Source organism: Atractosteus spatula, chromosome 5 (genome assembly GCF_055471065.1).
Source record: "Atractosteus spatula isolate fAtrSpa1 chromosome 5, fAtrSpa1.hap1, whole genome shotgun sequence".
Lineage (NCBI taxonomy): Eukaryota > Metazoa > Chordata > Actinopteri > Semionotiformes > Lepisosteidae > Atractosteus > Atractosteus spatula.
The window spans coordinates 43131775-43151189 of record NC_142710.1 but is presented as its reverse complement, the minus strand read 5'-3'; the positions used below and the strand labels follow the sequence as shown (position 1 = coordinate 43151189).

General features: G+C 44.4%; 1 protein-coding gene across 5 annotated transcripts in view; it reads left to right on the top strand.

Annotated features, from left to right (window-relative positions):
* The window catches only part of sec24c (SEC24 homolog C, COPII coat complex component), a 34010-nt gene that overhangs the window by 6131 nt on the left and 8464 nt on the right, over positions 1 to 19415 (top strand). For 3 of the 5 annotated variants that reach the window (XM_088916143.1, XM_088916142.1, XM_088916140.1), the window contains 15 exons: positions 551 to 720; positions 1858 to 2517; positions 4517 to 4653; positions 6521 to 6589; positions 8858 to 8969; positions 9114 to 9241; positions 11420 to 11558; positions 11642 to 11757; positions 12557 to 12681; positions 14822 to 15013; positions 15452 to 15545; positions 16148 to 16264; positions 16868 to 17038; positions 17198 to 17294; positions 18898 to 19043. In XM_088916143.1, coding sequence (XP_088772269.1) covers positions 551 to 720; positions 1858 to 2517; positions 4517 to 4653; positions 6521 to 6589; positions 8858 to 8969; positions 9114 to 9241; positions 11420 to 11558; positions 11642 to 11757; positions 12557 to 12681; positions 14822 to 15013; positions 15452 to 15545; positions 16148 to 16264; positions 16868 to 17038; positions 17198 to 17294; positions 18898 to 19043 — 2473 coding nt within the window. The remainder of the gene's footprint in view (positions 1 to 550; positions 721 to 1857; positions 2518 to 4516; positions 4654 to 6520; positions 6590 to 8857; positions 8970 to 9113; positions 9242 to 11419; positions 11559 to 11641; positions 11758 to 12556; positions 12682 to 14821; positions 15014 to 15451; positions 15546 to 16147; positions 16265 to 16867; positions 17039 to 17197; positions 17295 to 18897; positions 19044 to 19415) is intronic. The other 2 variants (XM_088916141.1, XM_088916144.1) reach the window with 1 other exon arrangement.

Here is a 19415-nt window from a genome sequence, read left to right as displayed (position 1 = left end):
TTCCAAATAAGCAGCAAGTTCAGTGTGGTAATTAAGGGCCCAGTGTCAGGGAAACAAGTAGGCTTCTGACCCTGTAGCCAAGGATTGTATTCACTGTAAATAGACTGGCCCTAGAGTGCTATCTGTGTGGAGTTTGTATGTTTGGCCCGTGCTGATGGGTTTCCACTGGGTGCTCCAGTTTCTTCCTACAGTCCAAAGACATACTGCTATGTTAATTGGCTTCTGGGAAAGTTGGCCCTGGTGTGGTGTGTATCTGTGCCTGTGTGTGCCCTGTGATGAACAGGTGTCCTGTCCTAGGTGTACCCAGTTTTGCTTGCCAGGATAGGCTCTGGCTCTGTGTGACCCTGTATTGAATAAAGCGGTTGGAAAAGTTCCATGCATCCCTTCATTGGACTTAAATTTAAAATAACAAAAGTTTCCTTTAAAATACCATTCAAATGCTAATGAGCTAGGAGCTTTCCAGATTCTCTGTCATTCACTTGGTTTTTCTGTTTTTCAGCCACTCCGCTGGTAACGTGTGCATTATGACTTGTTTCTTCCTTTTGGACAGGCCGCCAGTTTCCCAGCCATATGTCCCAGGTGCAGCGCCACCTGCTGGTACGCAGCCAGCATACCACCAGCAGTATGGAGTTCCACCCACAAGCACACAGCAGGTGGCCAATCAGATGGCGAGCATGCACATCAGCTCCCCAGCTCCACCCCCGGCTGGCCCAGGTTATGGTATGTCCCAGAGAGCCAATACAAGGGATCTTTATTGCACTAATGCTACATACAAATATTATCAACTTGGGTTTGTGCAATTTTCTTCACTTTTTAATGGAAGGAAACATTCTTGCATAAGTTTGCATTTTACTAAAAACCTTTAAATAGTCCCATAGAAATGCTTAAATAAGCACTAGTTCTTAATCAGTGCTTACTATTAAGCATCTCACATTCTTTTGCTCTGAAAAGGAAACACTTTCACACTTTAAGTGTGTACTTGTGGTATATCTTTTGCTTATGTTTAGTAATTAACTTTCATGTTGCTATTAAGACTCTGTAGCAATTACGGGTCTAAACTATTTGAAGAAGACTGTCCTGTTCCTCCAAGCCATTATATACATTGTAGTTTAGTATTTGCATCTCGAATATTTTTAGGATGTCATCTGGCTATTTTAAATTACTGACTCACAGACACAGAATTTCTTAGCATCCTTTTAGTTTCACACTAAGAAAAAGCAAAAACAATGTGGTGACAGTACCTTTCATGCAGAGCAAGCTTAAGTGTATTCTTAAATTTGATTTCCAAAAAGTTACTTTTGATTATTTAGTAAATGATAAAAATGCACTTGTGACATTTTTCTTTGTGGATGTGTACTTGTGTATCACAGTCATTTGTGTTAGAACAAGAGGTGGTAATTCAGCCCATCTAACCTACTTCCTTTTTGGTAATTAGTAGTTAATTGGTCCAAGGATCTCATCAAGGCCAAGCAGTTTGTTTCACACTCCCACAGAGGTGCCTCCTGTTCTCAGTTTCAAATGCACTTCCACCTATTTTTCACATCTGCCCTCTGGTTTGTGTTGATTCTGAAGAAGTCTGGGTTGCTTTGCTAGTGGCTTCGAGGAATTTTTGAATTTTTTGGATCTGCTCCGCTGGTAATGTTCTCTGTTCAGCTGTTGTGCACATGTTTTCAGTTTCTCTGAACCAGTAGGTTTTATGGCTTCGGAAATGGTTTCATTCATTGATGTCCATTATATCAGACCTGAAGTCACTTCTTTGTGTTTTTGTACTCTGGCGTTGTTGAGCACCTTCTTGTAAAGATGAGGTTGTACATCACACATCGTTTCCTCAATTGATCGAGTTTTCTTCTCTTTCAGTTGCGCCATCCTCTCAGGCTCAGACCTCTGCTGCTTTCACATCACCTGCACCTCCCTCTTTCCCACCGCACTCTGCCCCCAGCTCGCAACCCGCTCAGCCTCCTTTCTCTGCAGCGCCCCCTCTTTCTCAGCAGGCCTACCAAGGAGCCCCCCCTCCCTCTCAGCCTCCTTACTCTGGACCTCCCCCTCCCTCGCAGCCTCCTTTCACTAGTGCTCCCCATTCTTCTCAGCCACAGTTCTCCTTGGGTCCCCCGGCCTCCCAGCCCCGCTTCTCTGGAGCCCCCCAGACGTCCTCTCAGCCTCCCTACACTGGTGCCCCAGCTCCTCAGCCTTCTGTGTCCCAGCTCTCCCCCTTCCACTCCGCCCCCTCTCCCGCCAGCGGCTTCCCACCCCCTGGAGGGGCCCCCAGACCTCCGGGGATGCAGGGGCCACCTCCTCTTCGCCAGCCTATGTCAGGACCCCCGTTGTCACAGGCCAATCACATCACTCCAGGCTCTACACCACCCGGCATGGCTGGGATGCCCCCTGGCCCTCCTCAGCAGCCCCTCGGCCTGCAGGGGCCCCCTCAACAGCCAGGCCTGCAGGGGCCCCCTCAACAGCCAGGCCTGCAGGGACCCCCTCAACAGCCAGGCCTGCAGGGCTACCAGCCCCAACAGAACGGTGAGGCCCCCTACACGTACAGTGCCATTAATTTCAACAGCCAAACTGGTATTCCTTTCTGGCACTTCTGCTTAAGACCGATATTGACCTACAGACTTCCAGAGTGTTCATTGTGAGTGCAGCTTTTAAAGTTGTTTGAAAGTGATAAAATATGTCCCTTACCCAAGAAGTCCTCATCCAGACGCCGCACCATTTAACCACATACGGAAGTATTTTCAAGATGTTCAGATTGATCAGAACCCAAAACACCACTTAGTTTATGAAGGGGTAAAACTATATCGGAGCCTTGCAGCCACGCAAAACCTGCAAAACACGGACAAACCTTCTGACTCTGACTGTTTTTTTTATTTCAGTCACCTGGACCGTTTAATAAGTCCAAAAAAGTGTATTATTGCAGGGATGTTTAAGTGGATGTGTTAGGCTTGTTAGACTAGGTTAATTTTGAGAAGTAGTATTACCTGTTTTTTATAGTCTAAACGCCTATACATGGGACATAGCTTAACTACTGAGCTCACATCTATTTCTTACAATAATTTCAGGGAGGATATTGAGTTGAGGTTCTGCTTATTTTGATTCGCATAAATAAGCTCCTCTTATTCATGCAATCAACATTAAAAAGTGAAATTATACCATTGATGAAATAATAATCATGAATGGTGATGACATGTAACATCCTTATTTCTGAGGGTTTAACCCCCCATGCTCACAGAGTTGAACTTTTTCAAAGCTTTCAGTCCTTGCTGCATAGTTTCATGAGCTATTTTTAACATTATTTGTAAACAAAATATTTGACGTCTTGGTAAGATTTTCTGAAATCATCTTTAGTCTTCAAAAGGGCAGTTTGCTCTGATCAAATCGGAATTTAGTGTTGTTCATGAAGGGCTGCAGTGTGATTCTGATGAGTGCAGGTCTGTCGTGGCGAACAGTGTAGCGCCTGTAACCAGATCTGGCCAGCGTGAGTTTCCGTGATGAAGCAGGCCTCTTCTCCAGTCTCCAGAGGATGCTCCCTGTATGTGTCTCAGGTTTCTTGCAGGATAGGTGATCCAGGATTCAGTTACAGAACGACGAGTTGTGACGCTTCTTGTGCGTTTCTTTCTGGTGTGGCCTTTCGGTCAATTCTCTGTGTGCCTGTCTTTTTAACCCTGGCACTCGGAAGCACACATCTGGATTTTGCTATAATCCTGCCTCTACACCTTCGAGCTAATTCAAGTGACTTGGAGAGTAGTTCAGTTTTCCATAAAGAAAGAATAAAAGATGAATTTCCGCAGGGGGAGTAACATGAGAGAACTGTGTGAATTCCACATTAGAAGCATTTGACAATATCTCCATAATTCAGAACTCAAGCAAAAAATAAGTGTTACTATTCTTACCACACTGAAAGTCAGTCTAGTGTAATATTACAAGAGCATATATCAAGTTTTCTTTTAGATCAGAGCACATATATCTATCCATTCTCTAACTGCTTCCTTTGGTTTAGGGTTGCGGGAGAGCTGAAGCCCTGGCAAGCAGCGGGCCCGTGGCAGGGTACACCCTGGACGGGACATTAGTCCATCACAGGGCACACACAGACACTGACGCACTCACACCCAGTGCCAATTTTCCTAGAAGCCAATTAACCTCTCAGTGTGTCTTTGGACTATGGGAGGGGCCAGTGGCGTAATGGATAACGCATCTGAAGACAGATAAGAAGATTATGGGGTCTTTGGTCTGTGAGCACCTGGAGGAAACCCGTGCCAACCTGAGGAGAACATACAAACCCCACACAGAAAGCACTCCAGAAATAGAACCCAGGGCCCTAACGCAATGCTACCCACTCTCCCACCGAGCTGCCCCAGAGCATGTATATATGTTTAAGATGGACATAGACTGAAAAGTAAACTATTAAGTAGAATTAGATTTTCTTTTGTGGTTGTTTAAAAAAAAAAAATTGGGATCTTGAAAATGTGATCTGTTACCCTAAAACAGGCCAAGCTGCTGAATATAAATTTCCTATTCAAAGGTGCTTTTGGGCAGATGGGGGGACCCCAGCCTGGCTATCCAGGTTCCTATCCAGGTCAGCAGAATTTTGGGACTCAGCCTGCACCCCCTCCAGGGCCACCGCAGAAGCGCCTGGATCCAGACTCCATTCCTAGTCCGGTAAGTGTGCTCTGACCTCATGACCCTATGTCTGCAGTTCAGAGCAGAATGATGCTGAGATAAGTGCAGGCTTCTCTGCCCACCAAGCTGCATTAAGGCCCAGGGTTAACGCGAGTCCTGTTTTGGTGCCATGACTGTGGGAGTGTGTTCTGTGTGCATTTGGAGAAAATGCACAAAGTAGCAATCATAAATTAGTGCTCCATCATAAGGGAACATTTTTGGTGCATTTGTGTATTTGGCTCCTATATTCCTGTGGTCCTCGTGTGTGGTATAGAATTGGTAAAGACATTGTTCTTGCACAGGTATCACTGACATAAAGAACTAAATTATTGTTAGAAAGCTTTGCTCATTAACGTACATCTGGGTGCTTCGTGGGTGTCTCATCGTTTTAAAGTGCTCACCTAAGCTCATTTTGAGCTCTGTGGTCACAGGTTCGTGCTTGGGCCAGGTCTCTGGCCAGATATGACCAGGATTCCCTTGGTGACACATCACAGTTAGGGTGTGATTAGTTGACCAAGGGCTCCCTTGGCATTAGTGATACAGTGCGCCCTGTAGGGTGAGGGTACATGTTAATATACAATTGGCGTGAAGGTGAGCAGGATAAAGAGTCTCTCTACTCTTCCTCATCCTCACCTGTGTGCGATCACACAATTATCTTATTCAGTGGGTACAACAACCATCATTGTCGATTCTAGACTATAAAAAGAGGCTGGTTATTTAAATTTTTAGATTGTTCAGAGCTATTTAAGTGTTTTTAAGTTGTCTTGTGAAGCAATCTTAGTCTCGTCATTCTCAGTCCAATAAATTCAAACCTTTGGAATTCAGTAGTGGCTTTCATAGTTGAGGGTAATTACTGTGGAAAATCACTACTGTGGAGTGTTATTAAATAGCATTTTATTTTAAAATTTCCTGTCATCATCTGTATCCTTTATCCATGGCTGTCCCTTCCTGTTTAGCTTCCTGTGCACCATAGTGCCACACTGCCAGTAAGTGGCACTCTGCGTGAGAATGGTGTCACCCCTTTAGTGTTGTTGAAAATAGAAATTCTAGACTAATGGGGAGCAAGAACCCTTCAGCACAGTTGCGGTCAAGCTCTTCATCTTTTCTTTACAGTAGTTGGCCCTCAAAAGAGGATTGTCCCACATCTCCAACTACATAGGAGATGGAAAATAACAGATACTTCTGGGACCTATCTAGCCAAGTCGTGTGCGTGTACGTTACAATAAGGCTTGTTTTCAATTTTTAAGATTGTATGATAATTGTAAGTGGAGCTAACGTGAAAGTGTTGTAGTCCAGTGCCTAATTCTTATTTGCATAGATTAAATATTGATTAAGTATAGGCTGCTGTCTGCTAGTTCGTATTATGAAAATGGTAGTGGTAGAAATAAATTCTAACGTGCAATGGTAAAATAGTTTAAATAATTTCATATTTTAATCTGATCTTTCAACTGTGTGTTTTCTCTAATTGTAAAAAATGAAGTGATCATCTAAAGGTTAAAATGCTTGATGATGTAATCCTGTTCTGGATGCGCAAGAGATGTCTTGCATTCTCTAACATGGCCGCTCTACTGGGACGGTTGTGCTGTAGACCTGTGGTGAGGAGAGGCTGCCCCGCGCTGCTCTCACACAGTGCTGTGCTCATGCTTGGATTTCTGCATGTGCCTGGCGTACGTTCTGTGGTGTCTGAAGACATGACTAATCGGACTTTTTAGGATGATGGTCGTCTGGGAGAACAGAAGTAACAGCTGTTACTCTTCTGTTTTTTTCTCTTTTTTTCTTCTGTCCCCCCCTACCCGTCCCCCTTTTTTGTTTTTGGTTTTATTTTTGAATTTGCGGGGGAACTGTTAACCCTGTAAAATTATAAAAGCAAACCACTGAGCTGCCTCCCGTGCAGAAAACGAGGCATAGAATAGACCCAGACGCAATTCCCAGTCCAGTAAGTGCAGTGTGTCTGTCTGCCGTCTTGTCTGTCGCAGTAATGCCTCCCCCCCCCCCCCCACCCTGCCCCGGTCTTTCCCTGACCCTTCTGCCCCCAGTGCCTGCCTCTCAGCATGCTGCCTCCCCTTCCCTAATCCCTCTCCTGGCCCCGGCGGCCTGGGCTACCGGACGTGTCTGTTCCCGTTGGCGAAGGAGGGGCTGTTTCACATCATTTTGGTTGAGCAGCCACAAGGCTGAGGCTTAGGGAGAATGTTAATCCTCACATCTCCTGCCGAGAAAAGGCCTTGATCCAGCTCTTCCAGGTCTTGCACAATGGGAAGGTACTGTGAGCTTTTCCTGTCCCAGGGACGCCATCAGGGTGGATCTTCAGAAGTATGTATGGGGATTTGGGGAGAAATCAGCTGTGCTTATGTTTAACCCACGCCTGACGTGCCTGGCCTTGTACAGGTGGCATGGGATGAACAACTGTTAAGCTACTGCTGTGATTGCATTGAGTAATATCTGAAAACTGCTGCTTTCTAACAGTAGTACCTTTAATAATGGTTACACCCATAGAAGTAATTGGCAGTTCATATTCACGTTGGTGCATTTGGCCACTGATTTTTACATGCATCCTGTGGAAGGAACACACTAAGTTGAGCAGCAACACTAAGGGAAAGTGTACTCCATAAATGTTGCATGAAAACAGATTTCAATTAAGTAAACTAAATAACTGCAGGAAAGCATTTTAAACGGCATTTTCTTAGGAGCGGGTTAGTGACTTAAGTTAGATTGTCATACAGGCTTTGTGAATACTTTCAGCCTAAGTTCAGCCACCACCACTGGACAGGAAAAGCTGATTGTACCTTTCAGTGCTTGTAACTGTAAGATTAGATTCCATAGAGAGCCCTGGTATAGGATTATCAGAGATTGACGTGTTTGTGCTCAGATTGAGTGGATTGAGCTCTATGATCCAGGCATTGCGGGTTTGAGCCTTGGCCAGGTCACTAGTAGACTGTGACTGGGGTTCCTCAGGCCGAGCTGCACAATTGGCACAAAGGACAAACACGGTGATCCCTGAGACCTCCACTGAACTTGAAGCCTCACGGTGCTACTGCTGATGGATGTGCCTTTCTTCCAATCGGTGTGGGACTGTGATGTGTTAAAAGATGATTGGCTGGTGGGCGGGGTCGGAAGAGTCTGTCTGCATTTCCTCATTTTCCCCTGTGTGAGGTCGTAGGGTTCATAGCCAAGAGCTGTTCTGGTGTTTCAAAAAGCCAAGTGGGTATCACAAAAAAAATTGGTGATTCTAAATTAAAAAAATTAGAAAATAAATTATGGTTAATTTCAATGATGATTGTATTTTCCATTTAACATTAGAATTGTTGCATTGTCATGTCTCATTTTGAGCACTGTAATACTACTGACTAGTAACAGTAGCACATTTAAAATTGTGTAACAGATCTTCTTCTTAATAAGTTGATAGAACTGCCTGGTTGAGTTAAGAAACAAATTAAATGCTCTTTAATCATAGTTGCATCAAACTGCTGTTTGACCACAGAGCTGGGTTAAGGGGAAGGATGCTGGTCCCATAGTTTTAAGTACACTAGGAAAGGTGAAAGCATTCATGTGAACAAACCAGGTATACTAGTCGTAGTCGGGAACGTGCTCCCTCACTCACTTCAGTAGAGGTTATTGCATTACCAGGATGGGCATGACATTGTTGCTGGGCCTTTTTTCCCCCAACAAAGCCAGATCTTTTTAGTTTCTCCTTTGGCTTTAAAGAAAGAGCTTGTGGGTACAGCGTTTCTTCGAGGATGCTGTGCACATGATGGACCTTGAAGGCCGTGCATAAATTCCTGTGAGCTGAGGCCGTGGCCAGCCCTGAAGGTCTCGTGCTTACAGCTCACAGTACTTTCTGCCATGGCCAGACAGCTCTTCTGCAGGGAAGAGTTTCCTCCTGGGTGCTGTTTGTGAAGGTTTCTAAATGTCTTGCTGTAGCTGCAGTTCTCTGGTCCTACATGACTAAGGATTGTCAGTAGTTCAGAAATCTTAAGATCTTAAATCACTTGAAATCTTAAGATTGAAATTTAGATATGTGCAGCTAACTAAAATTCAGACATTTAATGGATATGTTGTCCTGTTCATCTCATTCCTTAATGTTTCTAAGTAAAGGTTATAATAGATTAAGTGCATCAATACTGTTGTAAGCTATTTTCAGCCTGTTACAGATTATATATTGAAACCCTTTGAATGTCTCCACACTCATTCGCCCTTGCCATTTCAGATCCAGGTCATTGAAGACGACAAGGCAAACAGGAGCAGTGAGTCGTTTACAACTGGGGTGAGAGGTCAGGCACCTCCACTTGTCACGACCAACTTCCAGGTTAAAGATCAAGGTATGGGATGCCTGTAATAATCATGAGCTACACTTTTTAAAGCCTTATGCAGTGTGTTGCTCCAGCCTGGGTCCATGCATGGTTCCTTGCATTCCTGTCTGTTTGAAGACATGCAGTGTTCTGATATTTCTTGTGCTTCCCCAGGGAATGCCAGCCCCCGCTATATCCGGTGCACAGCCTACAACATGCCCTGCACTTCAGACATGGCTAAACAGTCTCAGGTGCCTCTGGCTGCAGTCATCAAGCCGCTGGCTACGTTACCAGCTGACGAGGTGAGTGCTACACTGTGAGCACGGAGACTCTCTGCTCACGAACTAGTTGAAGGATCTCGTCTCTTTTTCCAGTTTGTTCCAGGCTTCCACTACTTTTGTGTAGACAGGTACCTCTTACATAAGAAACAAGAAATGTTGCAGACGAGAGGAGATGATTCGGTCGGTCTGGCCAGTTTGATGCCAGGATCTCATCCAGCTCTTTCTTGTAAGAAGCAAGGGATGTTTGTTCCAAAGTCCCTCAACCGTTTGTGTAAAGAGGTGCCCCCTGTTCTGAGTTTTAAAATGCACTTCCACATAGTTTCCGCTTGTATCCTCATAATCTTATCTGTTCAAACCTAAAACGGTTCAGAATTTAGGTTCTTCTGAACCACCAATGTAGTTTGTCTGCTTGGGCTTATTTGACAGTTCCTTTGAAGGTTTTTGAATACTTTAATTTGACTCCAATAACAAAAATTGTCATTGTCTTGTCATACGTGACTCGACTCTTATGCTTTTTAACCCCATGTTCTGTACGGACCAAGGTCCTGGCCCAGAGACGTGCTGCTCACTTCCTCCTCTCTGATGAGACGGGAGCAGACCCAGTATCTGTTGATACCGTTATTAGAGACATTTATGGGCTTCTAGCTATCACTAACAAGCAGTGTATTACTCCACTACTCACAGCTTGTCATACAAAATTGAAAAATAATACATCTGAGCTGTGCCATCTCTCTGAATCAGTTTTTTTTGGGAGGTAATAGGGGTGTCAGTAAAGTGTTATTTTCTGCTTCCTCTTTGACAGTGGTATTGTTTGTTGTTAATTTGGGAACATGAAGACATCAGCTGTTGTAACAAGCACATTAGCTGGACTGGTGGCTAATTTTACAGACCTAATTCTTGTCCTGATTGTGTTGTGTCCTTCATGACAGCTGTCCCTCCCCAGGCAGAATTACGGACTCTCGTGCCCCCGTGACCTTGGAGCACTCCACTGGCTCTCTGGTTCCTCTGAATGCTAGTCCCATGGCTTCTTGCTTGCATAGCATTATAGGAAGTAGTGCCAAATAAAAATCATATATATTGAGTCTTACAGTAAGTCTCACCTGGAGTAAACAATTCACAATATCACGAAGTTCAAAGTAATATAAGAGCCAAACCGTAGATACTATTCCTTTAATAACTTGGTCCCTCTGTTTTTCTCTCTCTTCTTTTTGGCCTCACTTCAGTCCCCACCCCTGTGCTCTTTCGGCCATGTCTGTGTTACTAATGATAGCTGCTCACTTATCCCCCCTGTGCTGCAGCTGTTGGAGCAGATCAGCTGAGAAAGGCGATCTCTTGCCTGGGAAGGTGCTTTCTGCAGTGCTTGCCAGTAGCACTCCCTGGAGAATTGTTTGTGAATTGCACTCATGGAAGAGAGCAATACATACTTGTTTCTAGGTTTTACAGTCATCTCCAAAATTATTGGCACATTTAATGAAGATGTCAAAAAAAGTCTGTATAATATTTCCACCCTTAGGTTCCACCCTTTTTTGTTTCTGTTGATGTAGAATTTTGCTTGAAGACATTTTTGGAAATCTTCGGCACACTTTTGAAGTGTTTTGGGCATTGTACTTCTTCACTGGTGTCATGGGACATTCAATTACATCGTGAACTTTCATTTGTAAATACCTTTTAACTGTTACCACAAGAGTCTCTGTAGACAAAACACACATGTAATCAATTTGTTGAAAAATGTGAAATATTTTTTATGTTTCTAAAAGTTTTAGGTTTTCATATTCTACCTAATGCGGATGCCGCCCACATAGAAGGAATTCATTAATGTCCCATATTGCTTTCCCCAACACAATCTGTGGATTGGAGGAAATGAGACTTTCCACAAAGTGTTTCTGTTTCCTGTATTGCTGAGAATTGAAATTCTTCTTTTCACTTTTAAGAGAGAATTTCTCCTTTCTTCCTTTTTTTAAACACTTTCTGCAGTCCAGTGCTGCTGGGTAGCTGGATCCTATCCAAGCAAGCAACGGGCGCAAGGCAGGGTAAAACCCTGGCCACAGGGCAGACAACGCACTCACACGGGCCAATTTTCATCCTTTTCAGCCAGTTAACCTACCAGCATGTTTGCTGTGAGAGGAAACCAGGTTCATTAAAATTTAAGAAAAGGGCGACAGCATGGATAAGGTGAATAACGGTGCTTAACGTTTTCAGGTTCCTCCATACGTCGTCGAGCATGGCGAAGGCGGGCCCATCCGCTGTAACCGGTGTAAAGCCTACATGTGTCCCTACATGCAGTTCATCGAGGGCGGCCGGCGCTTCCAGTGCGGCTTCTGCAGCTGTGTGACAGAGGGTGAGTGTCCTAGGCGTCAGGCCGATGCAGCCGACAAGCCACACTCATCCCGAAAGTGACCTTGTCCCCCTCTTCCCTCCCAGTGCCTCCCCAGTATTTCCAGCACCTGGACCACACTGGGAAGCGGGTGGACTGCTACGACAGGCCAGAGCTGTCCATGGGCACCTATGAGTTCTTGGCCACAGTAGACTACTGTAAGGTGAGAACCAGCTCAGCCTTTTCAGTGTCAGCCTTCAGGAGGAAGACTTTTCTGGGGCAGTTGGGATAAAAATATAAAATCTATGATGGGACAGAAGCAATCTGCACTGCTGTCAGACCCACAGACCCGTCTCTGTTCCCTGTGGGGCACTGTGAAGAACTCTTTGTGTTTAGTCATCTGCTCGTTTAACTCTAACCTAAGATGAGGTGCCCCTAGGTTTTGTTCTCTTAATGACAAATCTGCCCCTATCTCAAAGAGGAAGGGCTGAAATGAACTAATTAAAAACATCTTTACAAGTTATATACTTGGACTTTTTATTCAATTATGCATCGGAGACCACGAGTCTTCAAGTCAGAATGTATTGAAGCTGGGGCTCCCAGTTGTGTAAATTGGTACAGGTGGATGACGAGCTCTTAAATCAAAGTGACACGGGTTTGAGTCTGGGTTACTTCATTGGCCAGGCATGCACTACCTCTCCTATGGCACACTGTGTAGCTTGTAGTGTGTCAGATGACGAATGGCTGTGTCTACGAGCCTCTCTGGGGCAGTTATAGAAGTCATTGCCAGAAAGCCAAGACTTAAGGCAGTTTGCAATTCCTGATTGGGTGGGTGTACAAAACAAAAAAGGGATGTAGTGACTAACCTGATGGTGCATTTCCACTCCTTTGCTGTTTTTAGGTGCATAGTACTGCTGAACACACCCTCATAGCATATGGGCAGGAGTGGGGTTGTGCTTGCAGGTTTGGTCAGAAGGACCTCTGCAAATACTGAAATAATCAAATAATCGAATGCCTTCCAGAACAACAAGGTCCCGAAGCCCCCTGCCTTCATCTTCCTGATTGACGTCTCGTACAATGCTGTGAAGAGTGGCCTGGTCAGCCTCGTCTGTGAGGAGCTGAAGACCCTGTTGGACTACCTGCCCAGGTACAGCCTAGATCAAGTGTAGAACACAGTGTGCTGGATTATAGAAGTGTAATATGTATAAACTAGGGCTAATGTTTTTCTAAGATGGATAATTTGTGAATGGCATGAATGGTTTTGATACAGAGTGGATGTTTTCGGCGTTCTGTTCCGTTTGAAAATATGCTGCCCTTTTCTAGTGATCTAGGTGTAGATCAAGGGTAGGTCTGGAACACAAAGGATGCTAGGACGTGCTAAAGTCAGAATTTCTTGTCTTGTGCCAGCATTGTACAAAAGGTCTAAAAGGCACATATAAGGACATATCTGTCCATTTTCTGATCTGCTTTATCCAGTACAGGATCACAGTTTAGCTGGAACCTATCCTGGCAAGCAACAGGCGGTGTATAGCCTATGCCAGTCCATCACAGGGCACAGACACAAACACACATACTCACACCAGGGCCGGTTTTTACAGAAGCCAATTAACCTGCCAGCATGTCTCTGGACTCTGGAAGATCGGAGCACCCGAAGGAAACTCCATACAAACTCCACACAGATAGTGCCCCAGGAATTGAACCCAGGCCCCCCCACCATTGCAAGGCAACAGTGCTAAACTCTGTTCCCCCTCGATAAGGACGTACTGCGTGCCTTGGTGTAAAGAAACCTGTAGGAGGTCTTTAGTAGTAGTAGTACTCGTAGTTCACAACTGAAGTCCATTTGAAATAGTCAAAATTGTGAGAAATAAAAACTGAATAAACGCTATTTATAAATCTTAGTTTTGTGGAGTTCCCAAAGTGTAGTGTCAAAGAGACAGGGGCCAGGCTCTGAAGACTGCACACGGGGGCAGTACAGATGTTTATATTATGCAAGTGTGCCATGGACAGAGCTGAGAACCCCTGATCTAGAGCCAGTGATCTGGACCAAAAACACAAAATGGTGGAAGTGCATCATCTATGCTTTGTAAGCAATCTGCTTCACTGTTTCAATGTTTTATTTAATTGTTCTTTTTTGTAGTTGATTTCATATTTAAGAGCTTCAAACCCCGATGTGTAAGCTAAATTCTCTGTTTCCCTGTCAGGGTACTTACTCATCCTGACACAGACGGTGTGGCCTGCTGTGCACACACCCCTTCTTGTAGCCTGGCCCTGCCTCCAGCTGGCAGTAACACCAGCAGTCATGTCACAGATTTGCGAAGGGTCCTGGACCCTGGCCCTTTTCAGTTTCTACATTCTGTTTTGTTTGCCAGGCATACTGTAATTGGGGGAAAAAAAATAGAAAATGGCATTGCACATATGATTTGATACATTATACTTGTAGATCCATTCTGATGCCCGTGCTATTTGTAAGTATGCATCTTGTTTATACAATAAATAATAATTAATAATAATTGCTTACACTTATATAGTGCTTTTCTGGACACTCCACTCAAAGCGCTTTACAGGTAATGGGGACTCCCCTCCACCACCACCAATGTGCAGCATCCACCTGGATGATGCAACGGCAGCCATAGTGCGCTAGAACGCTCTTCACACATCAGCTATCAGTGGGGAGGAGAGCAGAGTAATGAAGCCAGTTCAGAGATGGGGATTATTAGGAGGCCATGATTGGTAAGGGCCAATGGGAAATTTGGCCAGGACGCCAGGGTTACACCCCTACTCTTTTCGAGAAATGCCCTGGGATTTTTAATGACCACAGAGAGTCAGGACCTCGGTTTTACGTCTCATCCGAAGGACGGCGCCTGTTTACAGTATAGTGTCCCCGTCACTATACTGGGGCATTAGGACCCACATGGACTGCAGGGTGAGCGGTCTTGTAACAATTAAATGTAAATGACCTGTCTTGTAACAATTGTATCCATACTGTTCATGGACTATGTAAACCATTGTGATTTTCATGAATGGCCCTCAAACTAAACTCACCATGTAATGTTCAAGAGCCTTTGATAGAATCACAATAATTTCAGCAAGATTTCATTAATAGGCAAGGATGTTACCTTGTATACTCTTATCAGAGTTTTACAAACCAGGTGTAATTAAAATAGTTTAGGAGAAGGGTAGTTCATCTTTGCTGTGACTTTAAGTTAATTTTTGTTTGGTCTATATGGACAATGTATTGTCCCCAAATACCTTTCAGTTAATGGCACGACCGACTCTTTTGTGTGCAGAGAGAACCCAGAAGAGGACTCCCACATCAGAGTGGGCTTTGTCACCTACAACAAGGTGCTGCACTTCTACAATGTGAAGAGCTCACTGGCTCAGCCCCAGATGATGGTGGTGTCTGATGTGAGCGACATGTTCGTCCCCCTCCTAGATGGCTTCCTGGTTAATGTCAGTGAGTCCAGGACAGTAATAAACAGGTAAGACTCTGTGCCACACCAGCACTGACACTGTTACTCCAGCAGAGATTCCTGCGATTCCTTTCTTTAGCTCTTGACTGCTCTAGGTTAACTTAAAGTATGATTTTCCGTTCTTTACCGCACTGTGTTAGGAAACTAAGCTTGTAATTTAATTACGTATTTCTTCATTTAAACTCTTCTAATTATTTTTTTGAAGCCCATACAAAGTTTCAAGTGTGAAATTCCTTCTGTTGGTTAATCTTAAGCCTCCAACTGCTTTAGAAATGAAAACAACTTTTAATTGAACAAATTCCCAGCGAAGTAATGGAACACGGTCCAGAAGAGAATTCCCCTGAACAGGGAATATCTTGCCCCAATGTGTCTGTACCTGTGCTTTTCCTTAGTAATGGCAGAGAAGTGTCAGGGCAAGCACTCAAGTTACTGTGTTCTGTGTTGCAGTTTGCTGGACCAGATTCCTGAAATGTTTGCTGACACACGGGAAACGGAGACTGTGTTTGGACCAGTGATCCAGGCCGGTTTAGAGGCACTGAAGGTGGAGATCTCTACCTTTCTTTATTGATCTATTACAAAGTTACAGATGGATCAGCAGAAGCTGGCATTTGTTTTTACATCAATACTTCCCTAAAATTGCTACAGCAGCCTGTATCTTTGAAAAGCTGTGCCAGATGCAGATGTTGCTTACAGACCCTGGAACTGTTCCTTCCTTAAATCTGTAAAGTAGCTGCTAGATCTGTAATACTCCCTGGCACTGGTTGACATTGGCATACATGCCTGCCATGTTGTGCCATGAGTGCCCGGCTGGGCTGAGTTCATGCCACACTCAGTGTGGATCAGTGTATGACATGGATTAGTACAGGAAGCCTGGACTGTCTCTTACCAGGATGCGCCAAGCCAAATATCCCTGTTGGATGATTACAGGGTTGTAACAACAGGTGGTCCACATCTGTTCCATATATTTCCATATACAGCTTATTTTACCATGCAGACAATTCCTAGCCTTCTTAAAAATGAGACCGTCGCTGTTGTCTGTGTGAAAGAGGCAGATCTCATGTTCTCTTGAGTGAGAGTGAATGGTTTGTGTCTGACTGCAGCAGGCATGCCAGTGGATTGAGATGTTTTCCTGATGTTTTGCAGGCAGCGGACTGTGCTGGGAAGCTCTTTATTTTTCATTCCTCTCTCCCCATTGCTGAGGCTCCTGGAAAACTGAAGAACAGGGAGGACAAAAAGCTTATTGGCACGGACAAAGAGAAGGTACCTGCTGTCCTGCCCCACAGCACAATCTCAACACTTCTCCACTCATTATTATTTAAAAATAACAGGTTTCCCTGAGGAGCTCCTCTCTTAAGGAAAGCAGTCTAAAACCATTTTTTACTCTTCATCTGGATTCCACAATACATTAAACAGTGTAGACACAGCTATTGCAGTTTCAGGTGCTCTTTCTTGTTAGAAGATTCAAAAGGAAGCGCAATTTTCAAACCCATGAGGCCAGTGACCTCATTTTAAAGTCACATTCTTAAAAAAGAGAATTAACGTTTCATTGCGGGATGTGTTAAAAACATGCTCATAAATGTGAAAGCAAGTCTTCAGATAACATAGAATAGGGATAAGGAAATACTGCACTTTCCAAATCCATTGTACTCCAGTGCAGGATACAGCTGCTACCAGTTCTACGAGGTGAATGTCATAAATAAATCGGTTAATTAAACAGCTGTCTGTTCCAAAGATGGAAGGAATTGGGAGTGACGGTATTGGACTTCAGAAACACATGCTGACACTGTGTACAATCTGTGAGCTCTGTTTTGTGGGTTGCTGTTGGGAGGTTCTGTACTAGCGTGGCTGCTGTTCTTTTCCCAGACCCTGTTCCAGCCCCAGACCAGTTTTTACGGTAACCTAGCGAAGGATTGTGTGGCGCAGGGCTGCTGCGTGGATCTCTTTCTGTTCCCGAACCAATATGTGGACGTTGCCACCCTTGGCGTGGTGCCCTTCCAGACTGGCGGCTCCATCTACAAGTACACCTACTTCCAGGTATGCAGGCATCTCGCCCGCTGCGCCTCCTGATGCCACGCAGGGGATCAAGCAAGCAGCTCGCCCAGGCTGTTGTGCTCCATTTCCCCTTCCCCGAGAATTTCCAAAACCCCCCAGCACCCAGGATCGTAACACTGCGCTCTTGTCCGCTCCGTCTAGGTGCCAACAGATGGGGAGCGCTTCCTGAATGACCTTCGCAGAGACGTCCAGAAGCAAGTCGGGTTTGACGCTGTCATGAGAGTCCGGACAAGCACAGGTGAGTCGTTTCGGGGTGGGGAGAGAGGCGCGTAGTTAGGCATTGTAAAGAGAGCAACAGAAAACTCCAAACAAGAGCCCGCCATAGCACGACACGAGTGAAAAATGAGATTGGCACTGTGCCGGACACAAAGCTGAAACAATAGATCATCCTTGGTCCAAAGGAACAATAGATTTATTCCATGCTGAAAAAAAGAAGAAAGAAAACGCACCTGAACTACTGCTACATGCTTGGTCCAATGCTGTTGTTGATCTTGACATGAAATGCCATCCTCCAGAAACTACATTTCCTACAATACATTAGGCTTCCGCGGCCTTTGCTAAACGCTGAGAAATGTGTTGAAATCTCAGGTGAGAGTTTCACAATGATTAGATTTATAGTAAATATTTGGTGCTCTGAGGAATTGCATGTTCAAAGTGATTGCTCATTTCACAATTTCTTCTTATAGTACTTACAAATCATACCATTGTGATTTTATAATGTCTGGTTTCAGCAGGTAATCATTCAAAGTTTATTATTAAAAAGGTTGTTTTCTTCAATTTTGTATACAGATGAGACTGTACATTATTCTGTTCATGACAGTGAAAAATGTGTCACTGAAAGGTTGTCCATGGGCAGTTCACGAGTTCCAAGGCACAGCTGCATGAAACAAAGCCTTTTTTGCATCTTTTTGTGCTTTTTTGTGCCAGCTGGTGATTTTCAATGGTTTCCACAGAATTCTGCAATTTTTTTTTTAGATTGTGGGGCACTGCTGGGTTTTGAAATCTTAAACATGGGTGTGGCTGTACACCCTACATACCCTCGTTTTCACTACCTGCTCATGTCCAGCGTTCCTGTTTTCGGATGACTGTGCGAAGAGATGATTGCTTTTTTAGCTGGTTCAATCCCTAAAAATGAAGCAGCGCTAAGACTGGTATTCCGATAGCAAGGAATACCCCCCACAGTTTGGGGAACAGGACTCTAGGGGGCAGTACTCGTCAGTACAAAGACATGAGGCAGAGCCAGCACTGTTAGCTCGATCAGTGATGAACGGTGAACTAAGTGAAGCTTTAAACTGAGAACTGTAATGCCTTTTTTATGAGCTGAGGCATCAGTTGTAACTGATGGTATCACGGTTTGAGTGATCTTTGTTTGACATTTCTTTTAAAATGTTGGTGGGGAGAAGTTTATAAACAGCAACACATTATTAATACTTTGTACTGTAGTATTTTGTTTAAGGAAGTGTATGCTTTTAATTTTTTTTTTCTAAATTGTTACATATCTCATCTTTTCACATATCCAGCATTACCTCTGTCCTCAGCTGGGCACATATAAGCACTGTTGCATGCAGCAGTGTGAGCTGTGGAGCCCTTTTTTAACCCTGTAGCTGCCTCTTATTTACAGGACTTGGCTTATAACAATACCTTAACTGATGAAATTTGAGGTGTTGTAAAATTTAGGAAACAGTGCTGCTGGGTACGACTATGTTTACTGTAATGCAGCATTGAAAGGAAGACTGTGCATCTGACTCCTATCTCTGTGGGTTTTTGCTCCTGGGCCACAGCTGTACTGCAGTTTTTTTGTGCCTCTGCAGTTGAGAGTGACAGTTAAACCTGCGTTTCAGGGATCCGCGCCACAGACTTCTTTGGGGCATTCTACATGAGCAACACCACGGACGTGGAGCTGGCCGGGCTGGACTGCGACAAGACCGTGACTGTGGAGTTCAAGCACGACGACAAGCTGAGCGAGGAGACCGGGGCCCTGATGCAGGTGAGGGCTGGCCCTGGCGTCACCCGTCGGCGATACCTGAATCTGGTCTTGTATGCATTAGAACAACTGTCTGCAGGCCAGGCCTTTTCCGTACGATATAATTATATAATATATAATTTGTCATCTCGTTATGAGTAGTCTAAAATCCCATGTATGATACGTAATAACTAAGGGTAATCAGGAAAGCCAACTCAGACTATACAGTCTATACATTCAAACAAGAATGCCAAGGCATCCTTTATGAAAAGGTTTACCTTTATGGATTGCAAAATCAAGCCCTCTCTCTGCAGCTGTTTCTGTGTGTATTTCATGCCGTACTTGAATGAATAGCCTTGCTTCTGTCCAGAAATGTGTTGACATCATCCTTGAGGC